Source organism: Podarcis filfolensis (genome assembly GCF_964270895.1).
Source record: "Podarcis filfolensis genome assembly, chromosome: 1".
Taxonomy (NCBI): domain Eukaryota; kingdom Metazoa; phylum Chordata; class Lepidosauria; order Squamata; family Lacertidae; genus Podarcis; species Podarcis filfolensis.
Genome location: NC_139604.1, coordinates 96,371,677 through 96,398,169, shown reverse-complemented (window position 1 = coordinate 96,398,169; position 26,493 = coordinate 96,371,677). Strand labels below are relative to the sequence as shown.

Here is a 26,493-nt window from a genome sequence, read left to right as displayed (position 1 = left end):
AAAGATTCTTTTCGTGCAGGTGCTCCCTTCCTCCCTTGTTTGCCATCTCCCTTCCCACGGCCTCTCTTGCACAACTGGCCTCCCTTTGCTGAGATCAGCACTTGGGTTGCAGAAAAGTCCCAGTGAAAAGAGGAAGGGCTCTGTTATCTTGGTGGCTTCTTTTCGGTAACTGGTGTCTCACTCTCAGGGTCATGGGAAGAGAGACTGATGGGGTTGTAAGCGGCAACTGCAGTGAGAAAGTAAATTAGGGATGGGCATGAAAGGCAAGGTGGAAACGGAGGACGGTAGAGGCCAAGGTCACCAAGGTCTCATTTGAGTCATCTGCCTGGTGGGTAGCTATTGTTTACCACACAGATAGGCAGGTTTAGCTGGGAGAAGAGGAGAATAATAAATACCTAGCACTGACCACCACATTCCAAGAGCACTTCACATATGTCCATAGTTATCCTTGCAACAGCCCTGTTTGATCTGTATTAATGCCATGCTGCAGGAGCTCTAGCCAGTGAATAATCACAGCCAGAGGATTTAGAAATTACCTTCCCTCACTTGTGCTGTTTGAACACACACCAGACACCAGACTGTTTTTTTGCTGCAAATTGCAGCTTGAGGTTTTCAGCAGGAAAACGTCACAGGACGAAAGCTCCTTCATTTATTTTGTGCATAGGATTTCCCCCTATAGACACCTGGGTCTAATGTGGAGGTGTCGGGAGGAAGTCACCTGTTCTAGGATGTGGGGCATAACCACCCCTTTCTTTGTGTGGACCCCCTTTATGTGAGTTAACATATGAAGTAGTGAAGGAGTTGAGCGCACACACTGTTTCAATCTGGGTAAGGATTCCTCCACATAGCTGATGAAAGAAGATTGAGATAATATTCTATCAAGAGATTCAAAGAGATGGCTAGCATCCTATCTAACGTTGACACTTACCTTTCAGACACAACCAGTCTGTTGACTGTAACAGAATATTAGAGAAAAGTATATTTTCTCACCTTAGCAGCCAAAGTAACACAGAGAAACTGGTGCCTCAATTGGAGAACTTTTTGATCAAGTATTTTATACAAGTATTTTCCAGTTAAAATAAATTAGCTTGTTCATCCTATATATAGATCTATATAATCTATCATCTATATATAATGTATTAAATTTGTGGCAGCAAAACCACTAACACTGATTGAGCTGGCTTGATGGTTTGGAACATTTGGTTCCTTAAGGGAAATAAATAGTTCACAATCCAGTTTCTGTGCAGGAAGGGAAGATAATCAGTTTGCGTGTTAAATAGTTAAAACCTCATACAGGAAGCAGGCTAAGGACTTAAGTAATCTAGAGCAAGTGTCACCAATATTTTTGGGCCCATTGGCAAATAGGAGAAACTGTTGTGTGCACCACATACATAACAAGGAAACATACACTGCAACCCATCTGTTGGGTACAATATAATTCTTCTTCCTTCAGACCTACTTGCAGTGGGGTAGGAGAGCCTATAGGTAGCAGGGAAGGCTTCTGCAGGCACAATGTTGGCTACCCCTGATCTGGCCTTTGCCAACCTCCATGTGTTTTGGACCACAACTCTCATCAGCCCCAGCCAGCATGGCCAGTGACTGGGGGTGATACGGATTGCAGTGTTGACATCTGGAAGGCACCAGGTTAAGGGAGGCTGATACAGAGGATGGAGGCTAAAATGGCCTAACATGAAGGCAAGGGAGTTGAATAATGAGATGTGTGAGGGAAAATGCAGGAACCTGCTTCCTTCTCCCTTCCAGAAATAAGTCTCCTGCAACAGTCAGCTGCTCTGTTACTACAGAGAAAACAGGACAAATAGTTTGGCCCACAGCAAGAAGGGCAACTGGAGACACATTTCTCCTCCCAACAACAAATTCTGTCTTTTCAAATGTATATGTGCAAGGTACTTAGGACCGTGGGATGGAGCAGGATATACAATGGATATACAATGTAAGTGATTCCAGTTTATGGAATTATTCAGCTGATAGCTTCTGATTGGCCTATAAATGATACCACACAGCAGATAAAATGGAATGAACCAGTTTAGACAGAAGCCCTTCCAGGTGTTCCTTGAGTGAAAGGGGCTCCACTTGAGTGACGAATAATAGGGCCATCTGACTGACCGTGGTCCTGACACCACATCCATCCTCCTGGTTCTGCCCATCCGCAACTCCAGAACATTGAGCAAAGCTGCCAATGTAACAGGTGTGACAGTTTTGCAGTTGGGGTGTGGTTGGACCGTATCAGCTTTCCTCTGCAAGCTGCACTGTAATTTCACCTCCTGGGTGAGGCTCGTCAAAGAAATACCTATAATGGACAAGGACAACAGTTAACTTGCCATAGCAAATCATCTTGGCTTGTAAAAATACCCCATTTGTTTTGCTAGCTGTGGTGAGCAGTAATTAATTTCTGACCGTAAAATCTTTTTCTAAACATCATTATTTTGCTTCCTTTCTTCCCCCTTGCTCCCCTTTAGTTTATTTTAACACTGCTACTTTGTTATGTGCCGTATACAATCAATGTGGCTTACTTGTTAAAATGACCACAAATGCCTTGCAAATGCTCATTCACAGTGTAAAGATTGTAACACTCTTATCATCAGGGAAGAGTTGCCTTAATCTGAAGAAAACCTTTAAAGTGCCTGCCATGCCAGATTCTGGTACTGAGAGGCAAAAATAATTACGAATGGTTAAAACTGACCACAAATGCGAAGTGAGAATTTCCTTTGCATTAAACCAGAGTTCTGTAACTTGCAGTGAGAGCTGTTCTGAAAGAGAGAGTAGAAGAGCTTCTGACTTTCTAAACATAATTATTCTGTATTTTTAGAAAACAACGTATTTCCTTTCAGGCCGGGTGTTGTTAAAGTACTTTTTTTATGTCAGTTTTCTTTAGCTTCAGTCAAGTCTGCCAAAGTCCATGTTCTTGTTCTTGTTCTAGGTTTGGTAAATTGGCTGGGAAAGTTACATAGCCTTGTATTTCTGAGTTTGGGAACTGTTGGCTTGGGGAATTAATATTAAGAATAACAAATCTGTATTGTGAATGAAATGCTTTTCATTTGTTTTCTCTACTATAATACCAAATGCGCACAGGTGCTTCTCTAGTAAGCACATGTTCAGTGAGTATAAATTGATAAAATGAGACATGCAAATGGTGGAAATAAGAACAGTTGAAAATGTAAAAAAAAGAGTAGTTAAAAATGACCATCGTATAATGTGAGTTTTCGCTTTCCTCTGCTCATCCGTAAGAGCTTGTGCCACTTCATTTAGAGCAAGAATAGGAGAACTGAGAATGGTTTCCAGTGAGTGCCCTTAAATGGGCACAAGCATTTTGATTAAGTGTAGATCCTTTCCACTAACAGAAGAGGAAGGGAGGTAATTTTTGCCATTTTGCACCCCAAAGCCCTTAGCACTCACCCCCACTAAACAAAAAATGCTTTGGAAGTTTAGGAACCAGACGGATGCCAGTTGCCATGGATCTGCAACAGAAAAAGACTACTACTTTATAGGTTTCCCAGAGGGATCTGGTTGGTCGTTATGTGAAATAGGACACTGGACTAGATGGACCTCAGGCCTGTTGTTACGGTATGTTCTTATGAGGCCGTGTGGATAAATCAATCATAGCTTTAACTTATCCCAGCGCTGCTTCCATTTTTAAATGTTGGGTTTGTCTTCCCTTTTGTAAATTTGATACCTCTTTCTAAGACAAGAGGGCCACTGTTCATTAGAGTATGTTGTTGTTATTGTTATTTAGATTTATTGCTCACCCTTCACCAGCATGTCTCAACAATGCTGTCACAGCCCTGTTTAGGGAAGTTTTTAATATTTGATGTTTTATTCTGTTTTTAATCTGTTGGGAGCCGCCCAGAGTGGCTGGGGAAATCCAGCCGGATGGGCAGGGTATAAATAATAAATTGTTGTTATTGTTATTTAAAATTCAGTATTAAAAATGGTTAAAACAAATTACAGTTGCAGGAGTAGGGTGGGTCCTGAAAACACACATCTCAGGCATCAAAGGCCAGGGTAAAGAGGTGTGTCTTCACCGAAAACTGTATAGTGAAGCTGACAGGTATATCTCCATGGGGAGGGAATTCAACAACATAGGGGCTGCCACAGAGAATAGGCTCTCCCAAGCCGCTGCCACCCCTGAACTTCTGAGGGCAGTGGAAGTACCAATAGATTGTCACACCCAAGGGAGCCCATAGGGAAGGAGGGGGATCTCTCATGTTTTTAGTGCCTAAGTTGGTTAGGCTTTTAAACACTAGCTTGTAACATAACAGGATATTTAAAGTAAATGCAGCTTTAGATTTGCATGCTTTCTCCTTTTTCTCATGCCAGTGAAGGAGAAAAATTAGAATCATTCACTTCCCATTTTAAACAAGTCACAGTTCCCTGTGATATCCAGACTCCAAGAGCAAACCATGGCTTAAGATTCAGACTTGTTCTGAAAACATAATACTGCCCAACCATGGTTTTCTGTATTCAGACATGTGGAAACAATTGTTCATTTAGAATGGAAGCAGAAGTTTCAGATCTCCTCTTCTTGTCCACCAGGGAAGAGTGGAATGTGTGTTACATCTAAACTGAACTTTGTGAAATGGACTGCTTATTCTCTGATTTCCTCTTTACCTGATATATCATACTGCTGCTATCTTCCAGCGTATCGGAGCGGTGGTATTGGCTTTTCTCCTATGAAGGAGGATACTAAGCCTCTTGAATCTATTCCACTTCTTTGACTGAGAGTTAAATAAATCAATTTATTTAATATATTTATATCCCACTCTTGATTGAAGGTCTATATATTATTACTATGTAGATTTTCATCCAGGCATAGCTCAGAATCCTTTATCTTTTGCGAGCTGGATTGTAGCACATGCCTTTTAGGTCTTAAAAGTCATCTTTATGAGCAGGAAACCTGAGGTAGAAAATATTGAATGTTTAACCAGAAGTAGGACCTCACCTATATTCCAGTTGGTTCACGGTGGCAGTGGCTAAGCCAACCAGTATTAATGGTGGTGGGCATTTGCAATGCTTCCCCAGGGTTTTGTGCTTCTTCCCAATAGAAATTAATGGTAGTCATTTACGTTTACGAGTTGGATAAAAGTATTGATGGACACCATGGGAATAGAGGATATAAAGGCCCTGGAATACCCAGTTTTGTCCCCTCCCAACTACAGTATGTCCCAAACCTCAGCCCCTTTACTTTGCTCCCATAGAACTTGGAAGGAGGTACTGAGACTCGAGCCAGTCCTTGCTACAGATCACAGGCCTTGGTTCTGTTGGTCACCCCGGGCATAGAAGGTGATGGAATGTAGGAAACTTTTATAATGATACAGTTCCATTTGTAAACCATCTAATATGGAATTGGAATCAATATGATTTATTTATTTTTTAAAAGAAGGAGCCTCTTTGTCATTGGGTTACAATCTAGCAAACACAGCACAAAGACTTTCTGTTCCGGGATATAGGCTTCTTGGTAGCCTGTCCCCCGCTTGGTGCAGGCTGACAACAGACACTTCCTTCCTCTTCCTTAAATAAAGATCCTCCTTCCCTAAATAAAAGCAGCCTTGTTTATCTTTGACTGCTCTCGGGAGACTTGTCTTTTTGCTGGCCAGAGGTTAGAATTTCGCTTTAGCAAGTACATTTGTGTCATAGCTAGCGGAACATCTTGTACTGCTATCTGACCCGTTTGCCTGAAGGGAACTGGAAGTATTGTTTGATGTCCTGCATACTAAGCAATTGTCCATAAGGCTGTGCGGATTGCATCCGGAATCTTATCAGGATCAGAACACGAGTTGTCATTTGGGTGGACTAGAAGACAATTGGCAGCCCCTGGTATCAATTGAAGATTGATACCAAGAGCTCATAAGCAGAGGGTAAAAGACATACTAGGCCCGGATTCGAGTAGATCAAAAGTGTCTGCACATTAACAGAGCCCCACATGGCAGCCCATATGACAGCTGCTACGATAGGGTAAGGTCTTGGTTATCATACACAGCAATTTTTTTCCAAACTACCACAGTCATTTTCAGAAGAGGGTGGAGCAGTGGCTGAAACCTGGAAAGGATGTGGTGTTTCCACTTTGATCTGAGAGGGCCTGGTACAGAAACATAGATAAAGTTATCTTTCTATTAGTAAGTGAGAAGCATAGTAAATCAAGTTGTTGTAATTAGTGTCCTCCTTTTGCTCCAGCAAAAAAGAAAGAAAGAAGATGCTATACTTTAATTACTTTTACTACTCTCCTAATATGATTGTCAAGTAGTGATCCAGGAAACCCTCAATGAGAAGGTATATGCAAGCTTCTCTGAAAGATGCCTGGCCCATGACTGCTGACCAATGTTCCCGGTGAGTGGAACTATAGACAGAAGTAGTAATGAGATTGCAATGCATCAGTGCCCAGCAAATTCAAGAAGTGCATAGCACACAAACACACATATGTGCACAAATATATGTTAACAGCTGCAGCCAGGTAAGTATTGTTACAGAAGGAAGTGTCACCTTTGGGATGTGTACAGCTACTCTGCATCTCTTCATATATGGTTAATGCTTAAACAATAGAGCTCTGTGTTGGTTGGTTGAAATAATTAAACATTTTCCTTTTTTTAATAATCAAAATGAAAACATTATTTACCTTACTTAAAAAAACTAACTAACACGAGGAGCCATAAATGTTTGTTAGCAATTGGTAAATTGTTCTAGATCAGGGGTAGGCAACCTAAGCATCCCAAGGGGGGTCGTTTAACCGGCCCACGAGCCACCCCTGAACCGAGCTGCCTGCTCGGCGAGTCCCCGCGCGCTGTGCTAAACCGGCCCAGCGCAGCGACTCGCTTCTGCGGTGCCGGAAATCACGTCTGTGCATGCCGAAAATTGTGTCTGCGCAGACGTAGATGCTAGAAATTGTGTCTGCGCAGACGCTGGAATATGCAGCCGCGCAATCCGGCCCATGGAGGGATCTCTGCTGGAGTGAACTGACCCAGGCAAGGTAAACCTTGCCGACCCCTGTTCTAGATGATCTTGTGTCTTGCGAATTAAGGTGCTGAGTACATAACGTTCTTTATACATTTGCTATCCAAACAGCCTCAAGGGATGATTTTTAGTCCCATTTTACAGATTTTAAAGATTTAGGGCAAGATCCAGTGTCATGCCAGTGGACTCACTGGGGCTTCACCTTCCACTCTGGAGCTCACTCTTCTCCCCATGTGCTCCCAAGGTGCACAAGGGTTGCAGGAGACAGAAGAGGAAGTGTAAGGAAGATAAAATGAAGTCCTTTGTGCAAGCAGAATGCCACAATTGGATATCACCCTGTAGCTGCACTCTTATACTGTCAAGGTCCCAGTTGACCTAGACCAGGAGTCAGCAACCTTTTTCAACCATGCGCCGGTCCACCGTCCCTCAGAACATGTGGTGGGCCGGACTATTTGGGGAGGGGGGAGGGAACGAATTCGTATGCCCCACAAATAATGCAGAGATGCATTTTAAATAAAAGCACACATTCTACTCATGTAAAAACACCAGGCAGGCCCCACAAATAACGCAGAGATTCATTTTAAATAAAAGGACACATTCTACTCATGTAAAAACACGCTGATTCCTGGACCGTCTGTGCGCTGGATTAAGAAGGTGATTGGGCCGCATCCGGCCCCTGGGCTTTAGGTTGTCTTCCCCTGACCTATACTCTAGAGAGACCTCTTTAGATAAAGACTTGAGACAATTTTGAGAACTCCACTGAGATGGAAGACTAGAGGAACCCATAGTAGTCTAAAAGCAAAATGAGGAGCTCTTTGTCTCAGGGATTTCTTGCATGAGCCCCCTTCGACCCCATGCTCAAAGAATTTGGATATAAAAATACAAGGATAATTGGGATTAGCAGGAGAAGGAGGAAGGGCCAATGGATTGTTTTCTGAGCATAGTTGGAGACTGGCATATTTAAATGTAGTAGCAAGAGGGTGAAGAGCGGAATAATTGTGGGGAAGGTGGCAATCAGGAGTAGGGAGATCAAGGGATCACTTGGTCATTGTGGAGTCAGGGACTACAGGTAGTCAACTCTTCAAGTGAGACAAGGAGTTAAGAGGGGAGAGAGGAAAAGAGCAAAGTATTTGGTTTTGATTTTATTACTGGAAACGGAAAATCTTGGGCAGAGAGGAAGGAAGGAAGGAAGGAAGGAAGGAAGGAAGGAAGGAAGGAAGGAAAGAGAAGGAAGGTACTTGGGCGAGCCAGAGCAGGGCATCACAGGTAGAAATGTGGTGATGCTGAGAGTTTCTGAGAGTGAGTGGGATGTACAAGTGTTCTTTTGCCAGGTAGATGGCAGTTGAGAAGCAATATATTCACAGCAATATGGTCAGCCAACTCATTCTTCTTCAAAGGCTTTCACCCACACCAATAGAAGGAGCACAGCAGGAGCTTCTTCTTCATTGGGAGAGTGGGGCCACAAAGTTAAGAACTGATTACAAGAGTGAATTGAAGGTGGCAACTGCAGAAGGTACTGAGCAGACAGAAGCAACAAAAGGAGAGAAGTGCGTAGAAAATGGCAAGGCAAATCCCCACAATTTATTTCCTGTGATTCACCCAGAATGAAGTTGTTCTTGCATTTAGTTGAACCATAATGTTGCAGTTTCAGAAAGATCTGCTTCCCAACAACTGCAGCATTTCCTAGTGGTGATTTGGCATTCAGGATTTGGGAAAGGAAAGGGAGGGAGGGAGGGAGGGAGCCAGCCCATGACCTGTTCTCAATTCTCCCTAGCGGGCAGATGAAGTATTAGCAGGCCCCCACTCTTTTCCAGATTTGAATTCTGTGCTCATAGTTGCTGCATTGGATTCTCTCAGGAAGAAGGGAGGTGAATCTGTGAAATTATTTTTTGCTGAAAACAGTTTATTATGATAATGACAGCCCCAGTGAGAGATTCATTATTCAGCAGAGACTTCCACACCTCAAGATCACAGAAGATGGGTTTCAGGTTTGTACAGTAACAAGCCTAGTAGAAGAAGAAATACTTTCTTCATGTATAAGTCAGGCAAAAGAAAAGCTTGCCTGCCAAGAGTACTTTGCATTCAGAGTCTCTCGGTACAAATTTGAATTTTCTTTATAGTGCAAGCAAGCAGTTGAATTGGTCTGTCACTCCTTTACTCCTCTTATTACTTTCTCACCAAACCCGAATATTTCAAGATACTGACTGAGTAGATAGATAGATCCTACCTGAAATGCGAGCCAATTCTACGTAATGATGAATTTTATGAGTAGAATTGTAGCAAAGAAAAAGCCTTTACTATTTATAGTAGTTTGCTCATTAATTCATGTTTCTTCTCTTCTGTATTTCTGGGTTTCTCTTCAGCTCATGGTGATAGAAGCACATCCATAGCATTTTGCCTGATTAAACTGGAATAGTATTCTGTATAACTGCTTCGCATGAGAGAGGAAAAAATAGACCATTAACTTTACTGAATTTACTTTCCTTCTGAAGTTGAGGACGGGAGATCCTTTTTCCTGCTTTAAGGGGGAGAATGTCATTTTTGGGATTCCTTTTTCTAGTTTGTTCTGAGAAAACTGACATTCGTCAACATCCTAAACTTACGCTTGTCAGATAAAAGAATAGAAACACAAATAAACTCAACATCCTCTAGACATTCTAGAAAGATGAGGTATGCATACAATCCTTTCAACTCTGACCTTTGTAACTTTAATTGACATATTGGAAACTTCTGTGGGTTATTAAAAAAAAAACCTAAGAGGTACTTGACTGGAAAAAAATTGCAAACATTAAGGCAACATTAGCTATCTGCGCATACATAATAGGGCCTGCAAACTCAAGGGATAGCTTCTTTGATGATGATGATGATGATGACGACGACAATGACTGTTTATCAAGCATTCAACAGAGAACATTCACAGCACCTCATGTATTTGCATACATTAGTTTGTGAGACTACCCTAAGATCCTCCTGGTTTCTCTAGACAGCACACTTGGAACAGTTGATGCAAAAGATCTATCTCGCATGAGTACACAGTTTGAGAGAGACAGAGAAAAAGGGTGGAATACAAAAAGTTTTAAAATACTTATATGAAGGCATGTCTATAAAAATAAAGGATCTTTCTCTGATCTGACTTCCATCTCTGTCATCTTGTCTCACTGTGTGATTGCACAACAGTTTCCATCACGACAATCAGCACAATGATTTTGGGCTTCTCGAGTAAGAATGGGCACTCGCTTAAAACTAGAAACACTAAAATCTGTAAGTGAGCTTTTAAAGACTTCCTTGACACTCCCTAAGAAACCTCAGTGAAATTTAGTTCTAAGGAATATGTAGCGCATGAGTTGCAGATCAGGAACTCATTTAAACCAGGACGAGAGTCTATTTTCTCATTACAAAGACTGAGTGATTAATTTATTATGATTTCCAGTGGAGTTAGCAGTATAGATTACCGTACCCTTTGAAACTTGTGATGGTTGAGAGTGAAAATTACACGAATTCTTGAACATTATGTTTCCAGTTGTTCCACGTTTGCATGTGTTTTAGGGAAACATGCTGTCGTGTGTGTGTGGAGCTGGTGCAAAAAATAGAAAAGGGGGGCACCCCACATTCCACCCTGGCTAGCATGAGGCTAGCTTGGGATGTGGCAGTGACTCCACCACTTCTTTCAGTCCCACTGCTCAAAGCTAGAAGTTAGACTTGCTAATTCTAGCAACTCTATACAACAAAATATCTAAATACAAGTATTTGGATATGTCTAGGTAACCTTTATCAATTAAAGAGAGTTTTCCTTCTGTTGAAGTGTCGTGTGATTCTGATCTGTGGTAAACAGAGGAGATAGTGGCTGTTTCAGACTACAGTCATACCTCAGGTTACAGACGCTTCGGGTTGCACGTTTTCAGGTTGTGCACCATGCCAAACCTGGAAGTACCAGAACAGGTTACTTTCGGGTTTCGGCGCATGCGCAGAAGCACCAAATCGCAACCCGTGCGTGCACAGACACGGCGATGCGGGTTGCAAACGTGCCTCCTGTACGGATCACGTTCGCAACCCGAGCGTCCCCTGTACTCTGATATATCTGAAGAAGTGTGCATGCACATGAAAGCTCACACCAATAACAAACTTAGTTGGTCTCTAAGGTGCTACTGGAAGGAATTTTTTTATTTTGTTTCGGCTATCGCAGACCAACACGGCTATCTACCTGTAATTAGAACTCTGATATAAAAGACTCTGATCTTACATGCATGCCCCTACTAGTGTGGAACAGCAATAAAGTAACTCCTTTTAACCATTATAAGGGCAAAGGGGGAGTTGAAAATGTGATAAGAGAAGCTTGCTGGACAGTTTTAAGTGGCTCTCCTTAGGAAGCAAATGTGCAAACATAATGATCTTTTACTTGGTTTAGGCTTTAGTGCAGTGGGGTATTTTGATCCAATCTCTACCCATTCATTTCTTACTAAATTAAGACAGTGCACAACTGAATACAAACAGGACCATTTCTGCCAACACTGTTGCCATAGTTACCAGTAGTGAGTGATACTGCCTTGCCACACATTCTGATGCAAGGCTGTCACAAACACCCTGGTATTTTCAGTTTGGTGAGACCAGATTTTTTTTACATTGTTTTGACTTTTTTCCAGTCAATACATTGTCCAGTTCTTACCTCAGCACCCATTTTTTTGATCAATACCATCAGGAATTCATGCAAATGGCTTGAGGACTGAGCTTTGGGAACACTTCTTGAAGACCTAGTGGTGTATCACCTAGATTTTTGGCTTACTACAGCGCTATGTAGCACTCTGCTGAACATTTTTGGACAAGCCAGGAATGTTGAATAGTCCACTCAGTTAGAGTGGACTGCAACTAGGGAGAGAAATGCAAAAGGCAAATTAAATATTAGTAAGAAGTAAATAAGCATTATTGTACTAGCCAACGACCATGATGAAACCATAGAAACACTATCAGAAAAAGAAATATCTATACATCTATATATCTGTATAAAAAAACAGAACCTCTACCTAAACCATTGGAATCATAAAATACAGGTGCATTCTTAAATTGGGGGTCTCCACACAGCATACAATATTTTCCTATTTAGACCCCTGAATTACTAAGAAGTGTGCATTTAAGTAGAGTTCTTGAAGATGTGAATGTTTTGAATAGTGATGTCAGGCGTGAAGAGTCCTCTTCCTTCGGTAACGTCACAGATAAAAATTAACGCGCAGTTGATATAGTCCTTTTATTACAGCATCATGCTGCAAGCACAAATACACAGCTCTCCGCAGGGAGGGCAGTTGGCTACTCTAAATCCACCTTCCGACTTCCACAGCATTTTAGGCGCCAACGGGAAGTTCCTCCCTCCCTCTGACTCCTTTGCTCTCTGATATGTACGTTCGGACCTCCGAGTTCATGGGGAGGCTGGGTCCCCCACACTCTCAAGTGACGTCTCGACTAGCTACCCCCTCCCTTCTGGCTCCCTTGTTATTATCTCATAATTGGGTAACTCCTCCCTAAGCTGTTCAGCTTCTGTGTCTCTCTCTGTGACTCTTCCCCCTCCAGCTCTCCATCAGAGAGAAGCTGGTCTGCCATAGAATGCATTCCCCAGTCCTCGTCTTCAGACCATTCCCTGACATGTGCAAATGACTGTGCTGTGAACTGACTTAGTTTAAATCACATTCAACTAAATGGAGAAGCTAACTGCTTTTTCTCACCTCTCTCTTTCAGTAATAGTTATGCCCGTGTGCGAGCTGTGGTGATGACCCGTGATGACTCAAGCGGTGGATGGTTACCACTTGGAGGGGGTGGTCTAAGCTATGTCACCGTTTTCAAAGTCATTCACCAGGAAGAAAATGGCTGTGCTGATTTTCTTATACATGGGGAGCGTCTCAGGGATAAAACGGTAAAGACAACTATTTCTTTCTTGTGCCATTATGAACATTCATATTTCTGTGTGTCTTTCTAATCTGGACAATATGGAAGTAAGGTACTTTTATGGTAATAGTTTCATTTTGTTATTTGACAAACATAACAAAAACAAGCAAATGTCTGAGACAGAGGAGAGTGTTTATTTTAATTTTTAAAAATTGCCTCTCATTTCATAACCCAAATAATATTTCACACTAGGCTATAAAAATCACAGTAAAACTGTAAAACAAACCATAAGAATAGGAATTTAGTCTAGAATACTGTTACACCAACTTCTATTTTTAAAGCTAGACCACTTCAAACTGGGCTTCAGTCATTTTGGAAAACTTAAAACTAATGACGTTTAAGAACAATAAATGGTGGGATAGAATGCATAAATATGACATTAATTTTATGTGGAAACAGAGTTTTATTTATTTATAAATATATTCATATGCCACTCATAGCAATATATCACAGCAGTTTACAACAATGCAAAACTATAAAACCATACAGTAAAATTGTAAAAAATTAAAAACAAGTTAAAAGCAAAAGTATGTGCCAGAACTGAAGAAGAATTGGACAGGTGCGGGAACTTTTTGCCAATTCCACTTTCCCATTGCAGCACCCTGCAACCCAAATCTGTTCCCAATAGTTCAGGGACCTTTCCGTGCAACATGGAAGGTGGTGCAGAGGCTGCAGGGAAACTGCCCAAAATAGCCTTCCTTTTTCTTACATCAGTGGATGCCTCATTTGGATCAGAAGTGCTTCTGCAAACAGGACAACAACTTTATGCTTTATCCAGAATTGCTTATGCGTGTTTGATACAATCGCTGAAAACCAGGAGCCCTTTAAATGTTATCTGAAACCTAATTGAAGATTGGTTCCCTCAAAGCTGGGATAACATATGCAGGACCCTTCCGCAAGAGCAGAAGCCAGCCACATAAGTTCAAGCCATTCAGTCAGCATCCCCACTCTAAAATATCTCCATACCCAGTCCCTGCCCCTGCGGTTTGGTCCCTTAAATGTTAACGCCAGCCTTGCAGGAGCCACTTCCATAAAGGCTGCTCTCCACCCAGCAGACCACCACCCAGCACACGGCAATCCAAAGAAATAAATATTTATTTGGGGGGTATATTTATTAATTTGGGGGGTATTCTTGTTGTTATTATGCATTTTGTGTTTTTTATCTTGTATTTTTATGTTGTGAATAGCCCTGAGATCTACACTTGAAGGGCAGTACACAAATTCAATTAATAATAAATAATTTGTGCCCTAAATAATGTTTCCGCCATTTAAACGAATCATAGGGCTTTCTTTTAATATGCGTTGCTATCCTGTGAGACCATTTCCTGTGTTCATGCTACCAGCTGAGCTGCTGATATGTGATGTAAATCTTTTCATGAATATGGTTTTGGTCGGGTTTTATTTGTAGTGCTGAAAATTATTCTTAGATTTTTGAATGAGTATCTTCAGAGATGACATGTCCAATGACATGAAGCAACGTGTTCCAGATAGATATAGATAGATTTCTAATTTTTTTTTGTGGCAGACCTTAGCGTAGGAACAGAAATAACTGGTTAGTACAGACGAAACAGTGGTATTGGCTAGAATATGAGACTGGGGGCGGGGGCAGGTTAAGCATATTATCAGATGCTGTAGGGTGATAGTCAAGGATATACCATATTCACTCGAGTCTAATGTGCCATCAAATCTAATGCGCACCTTGATTTTCAGAACCTTGAAACCAAAAAAGTATTTGCTGGCAAATGTAAACGTGCCATTGAATCTAATGTGCACCTTAATTTTCACAACGTTATTTGGCCAAAAAAGGTGATACTAGGTTCGAGTAAATATGGTAGCACCCTCTAAAGAGAAACTTCTTTTTTCCCTTGAAAGTGTTGGCTGATTGCTTATTATCCTCTTTTAAAGCGGCACCACTCAGCTGCCCCTTTCTACCCTGCATCTTGATTTGTCATCCTATATAGATGCTGACACCCATATGCTGAGCAAATAAATTCCTGTTGCCATTTCACAATAGCCCTAGGTAGTAACACTAAGTTATTTATTGTCTGAAAAAGCAAGCAAATCCTTTCCCCACTTCTTTCTTTCTCTCTGCCAGCAGCTTTTCCTACTTGCATCGGCCACAAAATTTGACCTGTATCTCCAGCCAGATTTGTTTCAGAGCTCCTCTGTGATTTTTCAATGTGGCTCTCAATTTAAGACTGAATTTGGCCTGTTTAAAATGTTTCTCTTTTTTGCCCCCATTTGTTGTAATGTGGAGTCTGAAAGAAGCTGTAAGTTCTTTTCTTTTTCAACCGCCCATCCGGCATGGATTAAGCCTGCCCAAATTATAGACAAATACATCCAGAAGTACTTGTGCAGGGCACCTTTAAAGTTTGATGTTTTAAACAAAAGAAAGTCTATAACCTTTTGATTTTCTTTGAGAATTGTATGCAATTTGCTGGCTTGGTCACCCCTTCTGATGGGATGAAACCTGCCAAATTTCTGAACTACAGCTGCAGTACAAGAAGAATCAGGAGGGAGTGGGGGGGACACCAGAAACCCCCAGGAAATACTGGGATAGGGTTAAAGTTGTCTCCCAGCAGCGACCCTTTAGCCCCAAGGGTCATTCATGGAGAATTTACCCACCCCACTGGATTTTGGAGTTACAAGGGAGATCTCTGCATTGACTTACATATGGGAAGATATGACGCCCGCCCCCCCCCCCCAAGCAATGTGATTGGAGTTCTCTGGGAAAATAATTCACTGTGATTACAAAGCTAGAACTCTCCATAAAAACGAAAGATTTCCCCCCTGACACCCCTCCCCCACAAAAAATCTTGGTTTCACTTCTCCAAAATGTGTTTTTTGAACATCCAAGACCACAGAGCTACTCAGAAGCTTAGGAGTCCCTGCTCTGACTCATGACATCTTGGAGTGCTGTCCAACTTGGAAACATGAGAGAACCTTCCCTGAATCACCCCAATCTGTCTTGTAATTTTGGGCACACGCAGAACGAATGCGCTCCCTAATGTGAACAGTTGAAAGTGGGAAGAACTGGGAAGAGAAGCTTCTACTGTATCTGAGAAGAGCTGTGGCAATGATTTACTAGCTCTTACCCATGAGGCCAAGTTTGTTTCTGCTGCTGCTGTTTAGGCTGAGCATTTGACAATGGCATAGACACTTGTTGATGGTGGTGGGGGCTAGGCAAGCATTGTGCAAGACCTACAGGTGATTCTGTCTCTGCCGACTGACGCAGGAGGGCAGGAGAAACAGCATGGGAACTTCAGAAACTTTGTTTTCACTGATCCTAGGAAATAATATATAGTATAAGAGTTCCCATTAAAACAAGTTTCAGAACCAACGTTTAACTCAAACTATCAGGCTTGTTGCCTGGTCAGTTCATTTTCTTCCCTGCATGGTTGCTCCTTTCCCAGTTAATGTGTTAATGCGCAAAATCATAAGGAAATGTGGCAGCTGGGACTGGGTGCCAGAGGAAATCGAGAATAGCACTGAAAGGTATGGAGCAAATGGCAACAGGAAGGAATGACACATGGGCTCAGCTGGCCAACTGGAGAGATGTTGTATTTGTCATCTCTTGCATTTCCGCCGTTTGTACCTGCCATAAACCACCCATTAAGGTTTAGATCAGGCATGGCCAAACTTGGCCCTCCAGCTGTTTTGGGACTACAATTCCCATCATCCCCAGCCACTGGTCCTGTTAGCTAGGGATGATGGGAGTTGTAGTCCCAAAACAGCTGGAGGGCCAAGTTTGGCCATGCCTGGTTTAGATGAAAAACTAAATTCGTGTCATCTGCTGCAGCACTATCCACGCTGCCCTGAGTAGTCAAGTCATGCAGTATGGGTGGATCACACACTCTCTTGGTTTATTTAAAGTAGCTTTTGTTAACCTGGTTCCCCTCTGCATGTTTTGGGAGTTGTAACCCAGAACATACAGGGGGCATCAGATTCGCAAAGCTTGGTTTAGAACATATCAGTTCCTCTTTTCAACAACCAAGAGTAAACATAGGAAGCTTAGTATTGTCCATACTGACTGGCTTTCTAGGATTTCAGCCAGTAAACCTAGATTGAACCTGGGACTTTTTGCATGCAAATCTTAAGCTCCACCATTAAGCCAGGGTCCTTCCCCCTCAGATATGCTTGCAAAAGTTTTGATTTAAATTAATATTTTTTATGCTGATATTCCAGTAACGAAGTTCACCTTAAAGCAACCCACAGCGATAGTAAAGCATTGGAAAACAACACAAATTACACTTCCAACAATTTCAGCATATAATTACAGTTAAAAAAAAACACACCAAGCCGTAGTAAAGTAAAACCAAAAAACTCATCTAACAAATAATGCAGTTCAATATAAACCCATAATAAGTCAAAATACTTTTAAAACAAATAAGAACGTGTGACAGTAGCAGAGCAGCAGCCTAAGAAACATTTTGAAAGTATCAACCTGCTCATGGTCAGTGCTGAGTTTCTGAGACTTTCCTTATAGTCCCTTTGCCAACCAAAGTGCCGAGAGAAGGGACGAGAGAGAAGAGCCTTTGCAGTACTGGCATCTGAACTATGGAATAACCTTGCAGGACAGATTCACCAAGCCTGCTTTAAGCTCTCTCTTAAGAACCTGTTTTATTCTGTTGGACATTTTTTCCAATGAGTTGTTTAATGTGTTTTTTAGCCTGCTGCTGTTACTGTGTGTTTTTTATCATGGTGATTTAAAGTGCTAGTTGGTTTCTTAAATGTGCTTATTTTTTAAAAAAGTTAAAATTTAATATATATAATTACATTTACATATATATGTATATAACTATATGTATGTATATAACATACATATACATACACATTTTATGTACACACACACACACACATATACATATATAAAATAAGCTGCCATGAGTTTAATTTTATCATGAAATAGTGGGATGTAAGTGGCGTAAAACAGAGCTAACATCACACAAGTTAAAACTTATTCTTAAAATAAAATAGAACAATAGGAATGCTTCCAGGAATGGGTGTTTCATTCGTCAGCCCCTTCCTGTACATGAAGTGATACCACCAGGCAGCACGACAGCTAGGATGTCATGACTCTGACTGACTGGAGATTTCTCAAGCTTCCCTTCCTATGCCATACCATTTGATGAGGTGATTAAGGGTGGGTGGATAGAAAGGGAAAGCAAGTCTTCATGATTGAGCAAATTCCTGGAAAATTGAGGAAAAAATCCAATTAACCTTTGAGCAGTTGGAATTCCCCTGTTGGAAAATGAACCAAATGTCTTAAATTCATAGCCCATTAGGTTGAATTAATGGATAAAGCATAATTTTACCACCCTTCAAACATTACTTACAATCAAATTTCATAATGGCAATGTATTGTAGTTCATATCTGAAATGATCCAGTAGCTGATGAACTTTGCTAAGGAAAGAACTTCATTAGTTCTTTTTAGAGAACATTCTTCTCAGAATCTTCCTCAACAGTACTGATTCACGGTACTTTCTGTTCATCAGAGCATCCATTCTCCTTTATCAGGCTTTTGTTTTGTTTTAAGATGTCTTTGACCTGACACCAGCAATTCTAAAATAGGGCTGACTTCTGTAACAGCACTTCCTCTATCACACCAAGGCTTCAGGCAGTGAGAAATGAATTGGCTAGAACTCCAGTGGTTCAAGGTAAACTAAATAGAAAGCAATGGCCCAAAACCTCTCTTCGTTTTGTTTTACGAAAGGAGCAATGAGACAAATTACTTTCAGAGAAAATAGATCGCAGGATACACACTAGATGAGAGATAGATAGAGAGATAGAATCATGAGCTGGTTCTTGCAAGTGATAAAATGAGCAAGCTTTTATGAAAACACATTGGGGAGTGATTCTACTTGCTAAGCTTTCAGACATATTTGGCTTTGCATTATGAAGAATGCCTTTGCCATTGTGATTGCTCGAAAACAAAAAATATAGCTATAGCTGAAAATGTGTGTGATCTTTGGCACAAAAAAACATTTGCATTAGACCCAGGAAGGAGTTTTAATCGGAATTCAGGCAAAAGGTTTGCTTGCTCAGCCTGGATGAGATGTGGTGTTATGATACACAGTAAAATCACTGTATTTTAGTTGAAGATAACTTGTGGCAAAAGACAGGGTACAGCTTCATGAATAAGAATGTTAGCTTGATATGTTATTGACAAAGAGCCTGTCAGGTACCTTGAAAAGTGATAGCACCCAGGATATGGATTTCACTTTGGAGTGACAGAGACTATTTCTGGACTTGTTTACCCAGCTTGTTTAGATCTCTGTTGGAATGTGAAGGGTTTTCTTCTTCTTTCTTTTCACAAAGCACCCCTGACATAATTGCACACTTCCTCCTTTATTATACTTCCCTTCCGAGATCTGGCTCCAGCCAGTCTAGTTGGAACAATTACCTTCCACTCTAACCTGGACAGGTCTGCTGCTCTTTTAAGCTATGTAAACATCAATGGAGAGTTTCTTTTATATGCAGAATTAAACATACATTCAGGCTTCAGTGTTTTAGATTTTCAAATGCCACAGACTTGATGATATTTATTTTTGCTTTCCGGTTTAATAATGAGACATTTATTCTGTTACGTGTTACGCATCTTATTGTCTGGTATCCTCGCTTAACCGCAGCAAGACAAATGAATTCAAAGAGAAGGCATGGGAAGAACTTCGCCATTCATGACTTTCTGAACAAAGAGAAATTGTGCACACCCTTTCTTTTACATGGTTCTTCTCCTTCCAAAGTGGATCCTTTCACAGCATTTGGAGACTTAGCAAGATTAGAGTAGTCAGATGAGAGAGGTGGGCATGGATGTGGTGTTTTGCTTGAGTATTGGAGACACTGGTTCAAATCCCCATTCAACCATGAAGTTCACTGGATGACCTTTAGCCAGGCATTACACGTACGTCAGCCTAACCTCTTTTACAGGGTGAGGATATAGTGTGGGGAGCCATGTATGTCACCTTGAACCCATTGGAGGAAAGACAAGATGTGATTGAATGAAATTGAATAGGAAGACTGAAGGAGAAGGGAGACCGGGTACAGTCAATAGCCCCTTGGCCAGTTCTTCACTAATACCTGATTCAGGATGTTGTCTACACAGTTCAAGAATATTGTCCAAAGTTTTAGAAGACCTGGGCAGTGTTTCGAGCCAATGTAAAGGGAAAATCAGCTTGTGAGAAGCCAGTCAGAGTGGAAGAGAAAAGTGGCCATGTTGCTGTCTTCAAATTCCCTTCTCCATAATTCGCCTTCTTTTAATAAAAGGCAGCCTGGGCTTGCTACATGTGTTTTGCATGTAATTAACTGTTACCTCCCTTTGTAACATTATAAAAGATCTCTGATTCACCCAAGCACAAACTGAAGTATGTGTGTGCGTACATATCTACACTGGAATAAACTGCACAAAAGCATCTGTGGGTTCATCAACTGTCATATTTGTGTGTATCTGAAGAAGTGTGCATGTACAAGAAAGCTCATACCAATAACAAATCTAGTTGGTCTCTAAGGTGCTACTGGAAGGAATTTTTTAATTATATTTGTTTTGGGATAAGAATCCTGGGCAATGACATGAAGTTCTAAATTTAGTAGATTCATAGGGTTCTGTTCATACATTTAGTTGCTTTTACCTACTTGTTTTAAGTTTACAAGCTGGCCTGGTTCATACATAATGCTAAAACTGTTGTTCTTGATTTATAAACCTTGGTTAACTCAAACCATATCTTGGCATTACGTGTGAACTCTGGCCTCCTCCCATATAGTTAAGGAGCTGTCACAACCAAAAAGCTGTAGCCATGAGTGTAAGAGCAGCAAAAATCAAAATCAAACCACTCTCAAGGTTTGACTGCTCTTGTTGGTGCTTTTAACTATTTTGTGGTGTAATAAACCGAAGTTTAAGTGATCATCTGCCAGGTGCCTTGGCTTCAACTGTGGTTTATTAACTATGGTGAACGTTAATCATGGTTTAGCATTATATGCCAACCATGTCACTGTGTACTTACAAAAAAATGCATTGGTATTGCTGTATTATAGCCTGGAATTGGGAACAGCCAGTAACTAAGGCAAAAACTAAATTTCTTTCAAGTAGGTTATATATAAATGGTTTTTCACGAACTTGTCTGCTTTGGGGAGGAGCTAATTGGTCCATGACATGATTCATTTGAGAGTAGACTTTATTTTTAAACCTTGTTGTGTACAGAAGTCCCTTATGCTAAGTTTTTCCTTTAACTCTGCTTTTCAGGTGGTTTTGGAGTGTACGTTGAAGAAGGACCTTATTTATAATAAGGTTACGCCAACTTTTCACCACTGGAAAATAGATGACAAAAAATTTGGCCTGACATTTCAGAGTCCTGCTGATGCAAGAGCATTTGATAGAGGCATTCGTAGGGCAGTAGAAGATCTTTCCCAAGGTATGAATCTCTGTTGCATAAGCATTTTAAAATATATAGTCATAATTTTAAAACAATTATAGTAGTACCCACAATGTAATACTATATGTGTTAATGAAACTGTGCTGGTCCTCTTTTTGACTGGTTGTCTACAGGCAGTTGTTTCTCTTTTCCCAGTCTGGGCAGCGCCATTAATATTCAAAATAAACATGAAGAGCAGAAGCATAACTATTGTACATTTAGGTACAGTGTTAATGTACATTCATTCATGTTAAAAGGCAAGCACCTGTTTTAGCCTTGAGCAAGAGAGCAACATGCAGCTCCTACAGAGCTGGTCTATGTGGCTGAGGGGTAATGAACAATGGTTACAGCAGAGATAGAAAATGATGGTGCAGGTCTGCCATGGTAATAATCCCTGCTTACCCAGGGAAGAGGCAAATCACAAATTTGTGTTTAATATTTTTAAAGCCATATACAAAGCTACCAAAGAGAGTCAACATCCTTTCATTGAAGGACCCTCACTACCTTTTATAGAGCATTGGCCACTTATCTAATTGTTTGGATTTCACTTGTATAACGTTAACTAACCTTCTTCCTTGGCACTCTGTCAGCTTCTATGATGCTTTGCTGTGAGTTGCGATTTTGAATAGTTTCCAGAGGATTATTTACTTGCAAATGTGTTTAGTTCATATTATGCCAAGTGAAGTGAGGCCTTCAGGTTTAGCAACCTTGTTCAGCAGCGTGTGTCTTTTGTTTTTGAGTCTGAATGTGTTTACTGTTTTGTAACATACTAGCTTTCTTGGGACGTGGGTGGCGCTGTGGTTAAAACCTCAGCGCCTAGGGCTTGCCGATTGCATGGTCGGCGGTTCGAATCCCCGCAGCGGGGTGAGCTCCCGTCTTTCGGTCCCAGCTCCTGCCCACCTAGCAGTTCGAAAGCACCCCTAAGTGCAAGTAGATAAATAGGTACCGCTTTATAGCGGGAAGGTAAACGGCATTTCCGTGTGCTGCGCTGGTGCTGGCTCGCCAGAGCAGCTTCGTCACGCTAGCCACGTGACCCGGAAGTGTCTCCGGACAGCGCTGGCCCCCGGCCTCTTAAGTGAGATGGGCGCACAACCCTAGAGTCGGACACGACTGGCCCGTACGGGCAGGGGTACCTTTACCTTTACTAGCTTTCTTGAATGTTGAAATATCAGAATGAAGTGTGCTGTGCACATTCAGGACACCATTCTGTATTTAAAGTTCAAACCCCTGTCTGATCCAACACCAGTTTTCATACGGCTTAGGAAAGGCATTAAACACACTGCAATGTAATGCTTCTCTTGAGCACTGAATTATCAGAATGAAATTTGATACATAATTCTCTGTTTGCTTGAACTTGACATTGGTAGTGTACATGCCTTGGATGGAGAAGTTCCCAGGTTCAAACCCTGTCATCTCCCATATAACAAAATTTAGGTGATGGGAAGGATCTCTACTTGGATTCCCAAAGAGCCCCTATTACTCAGAATAGCTGTCTCAGAAAAAATGGGCAACATAGGAAGCTGCCTCATGCTAAGTCCTCAACTCTCACATCTGAAAGAAACTTGAGATTTTTATGTTTGTCTTTTTCTTCCATAGGTTGTCTGCCGTCACATGATGAAATTGAAGTACCTGTAGATGGCTTTCCAGTAAGTGCTTTAAACTTCCATTATGTTAATTGTATCGGAAGAGATGGCAGGAGTTTTCAGTGCTGAAAGTGGTCTTACTTGTATTCGTTAAAACTTTTTGAACTTTAAATCTGCAGAAGGATAACCACGTGAACCGTCTTGCCTTGTAACTATAGAGTTTAGGCTGGGTGACTTTTCTTTGTCATATTTAATTCTCAAAGACATAAGCTATTGCTTCGTTTGAGAGACATTTCTTTCTTTTTTTACCCTAGATGTGTTAATGAAAGAGTGAGTGGTTGTAACTAAGTGCAAAGGGGTGCTAAAGTGCCTGAAGTTTAATTTGAATTATGGCTGAGCTCTAGAAGAAAAATGTTCATTGCCAAAACTGATACTTGTGAAGGTTGTAGTATTATAAAAATGTCCTCTGGTTGCATGCGGATTAAAGGGTTTAATGTCAGGCAGGCCTCATCAGGATTTAAACCTGTAACCCATTTTCAATGTTGAGGTTCAGTCACACAACATGAGAAGCAACAGCAAGATCATTAGTACTTCAATGTTCTTCCCAAGGCTCCTGTAGACAAGTAATACACAGTGACTACAAAAAATCCATGGGTGAAATCCAGTGTAGTGGACGTATGGGGAGTCAAGGGTTAGAGTTTATGGATTTCATTCACATGAGCTGGAAACTATTGTTCTAGTTTGGATTATCAGACAGGCTTCACTTTAACAAAGGTAGTGAATTGAAAGCTTTTCAGCCATGGTCTTAGTGTGTGATGATAGTCTATCGCTTTTAAAAGATATACAGTGGTACCTCAGATTAAGAACTTGATTCGTTCTGGAGGTCGGTTCTTAACCTGGAATGTATCTAAATAAGAATTATATTACTTTCTCATTGCAGTGTTGGAAAACCCAAAAGTTTTGATGCGTTTTCAGTGGGTTTTTTGTTTTGTTTTTAGTCAAAGACTGTTGCACACAAGTAGATCACTGTTTCGTAAGTGTGTGACTTAATCGCCATATATTAAGATGAGTTACAAGCCTGGAAATGGGGAAAATTGCCAGTCTTTGCTTTTAAAAGCATATCATTACTTGGCAACACATGTGGGTCTTTCAGGCAGTATATGTGTCATCCTTATAGGCAGCAGCTTGCATCATCAAGATTATCACACATTCTCATATATTTTATCTGAGAATAAACTATACCATCCCTTCTGTAATCAGATGGGGTGTGCTTCATCTGTTTAACAACATTCACAAATGTTGATAAGCAAAGATGAAAAGGTGTAGGGTGGGTGGCCATAGTTTGCCCAAAATAGCCTCATAGGCCAAATGCCTGGTGGGCCAACACTGGCCCACAGACTGGAGGCGCCAATCCTAGAGATAGAACAAAATCACCTCAGAAGGTGAAGGTCTCTTGCCTCAGGGAGCAGGAAAAACCCCCGTTAAAGGTTGGAAAATGGACACAAAATGTCAAGTTGTGGTGTGTGTTTGTTTTTACATAATTAAAAACAAACACCACAGACATGATGTCCGTATGAGAAATGTGAATATCCTGGAAGAAAGTTTTAGAAAAACAGCAACTGAAATACTGGTGTCAGTTGGCAACTTCATTAATGTTGAGCTTGAGAATGAGAAATTGGTGGGGGGGGGATAATGGTTGGCCCAGTGATGCAATATGATATCCATTATTCTAAAAAAAATAAATATGGGGACTTTGGTGACATTTGTCTTTCATGCAAATGATGATAATGATGGGTTGAAAAGAAACAGATCATTAGGGTGTTGCCACAGCTAAATGTAAATCCCTGTGGTCATTACAGTTCCCACACGGGCTTGATGCTGACCTTCAACTTGTGAATGCATAGTGAAGTGTCATGGGCCCAGGGCCTTGCTTAGGAGGCATTTATTTATGGGTGTCTATCAATGAATTGTTACATGTTACATTGGTCACTGGTCCTTTGCCTGAAAACCGGTTTTCCATAGTTTCCAATAAACATTACCATAAGTTTTCACACTTGTCTATGAAACATTAGCTCCTTATGTATTTTGCCTCAGGTGAGATTCCCCGCCCCCTACAATTGTCCAGGTTACAGATAAATTCTTGAGATTACAAGAATTGTTTTGTTGGTCACATTATTTTAAAACACCACAAAAATAGAGCATTTAAACTACTTGTGGCATACTTCTTTATTATTTTTGTAGGGAAGATCAAGCCAGTTAACTCACAAATAGTTTTGTGTTATTTGGAGTTCAAATAATATTAGCTAAAACAGAAAATACTCTGTAAAGAATCTTACAATTTTTATGTTGGTCACTGCGGAATTACCCAGCTGGTTTTCTTTAATAATTTATATGTAATGTGCTTGGGAAGGGAAGTAAGAGTCCTGACATTAGCAGACAATCCTAATTTGGGAGGCATTATTAATACAGAATAAGGATGAGGAAGTTCCACAGGAAGAACTGGGTGACCTCAAGAACTGCAGTAATGGAAATGGAATGAAACTGAGTTCTGCCAAGTAGAAGGCTGTGAACTTCGAGTGATAAGAGACGTTTTTGTTTTCGGCCGGGGGCTCAGCAACAGGGGAAAGAGCTTGGGATCTTGGTTGATCACAAAATGACTGTTTCATTGATGCCGTGTTGTTACAGTATTGCTAAGAAGATAGAATCAATGTTTGCATTGATTTTGGCAAGGAATTATTGCTACATCTGTAAAATGCTCTGAAGGGACCCCGTTTGGAATGCTCGTGCATTGCTTGAAAAAAATTAATTTAGATTGCAACAAATGCAGGGGGGGGGGAACAACCAGTAGGATTCTGGGAAATGTGGACCTATGTGGAGAGCACAGAGCAAGAGATTGTTGCTTTGGCTTAGCTTTTAGAAGGGTGAGTTCATGCTATGCAGAACTTAAGAGGAACATCATCCAGTGGGGGAAATAAAAATTAATGGTTACCGATTGTGTGCTAATTTAGACTGGAGCTTTCTAATGGATGAAAATCTGATTCTAGTGCAAGATTCAGAAACCATCTCCCTGGAAAATTTGAGAGTAAAAATCAATGCTTTTTTCCAAGAATGCTGAGATTTCTGCAGAACATGTTATCATAAAAAACCCCCAGACGCTCTGTAATTTGTTAAAAATATGTTAATGCCCAGGGCAAAGAAAATCCTATGTCTTGGATTCACTTCTAAATATTTAGCTTAACTGAACTGATTAGGAATTTCCAACCAAAAGTAGCAGGATTAATCAGGAACTCTTAATCTCTTTATCCGATAATAAAGTCAAGGCAGTTTGGCAACGTGTTTTGGTTTTTTTAAAACAAAAATTATGTTCTGTAACTGCAAATTTAAATTTCTGATTACTGTTTTTTCTAGTTGCAGTGTCTGAAGGATGTTCTGGGTTGGATGAGGGTAAACAAGCTGAAGCTTAATCAAGATAAAACAGATGTGCAGTGGGTGGTGGACACGTTAAAAGAAAAAAAAGGGAGGAGTGTATTGAAGCATTGGCTGGAAGGGGGAAATGTTTCTTTGCCTATATGACATCAGGACTAAGAAAAGTGGCTGTCGTTAGCCCAAG

General features: G+C 40.9%; 1 protein-coding gene and 1 long non-coding RNA gene across 2 annotated transcripts in view; both read left to right on the top strand.

Moving 5' to 3' along the window:
* The window catches only part of LOC310766679, a 320,477-nt gene that overhangs the window by 241,718 nt on the left and 52,266 nt on the right, over positions 1 to 26,493 (top strand). The gene's annotated exons all lie outside the window — the stretch shown is intronic.
* Positions 1 to 26,493, top strand: part of SPRED1 (sprouty related EVH1 domain containing 1) — a 79,402-nt gene that overhangs the window by 33,707 nt on the left and 19,202 nt on the right. The window contains exons 2-4 of the mRNA XM_083618271.1: positions 12,688 to 12,862; positions 21,132 to 21,300; positions 22,897 to 22,946. Of these exons, the coding sequence (XP_083474397.1) occupies positions 12,688 to 12,862; positions 21,132 to 21,300; positions 22,897 to 22,946 (394 nt within the window). The remainder of the gene's footprint in view (positions 1 to 12,687; positions 12,863 to 21,131; positions 21,301 to 22,896; positions 22,947 to 26,493) is intronic.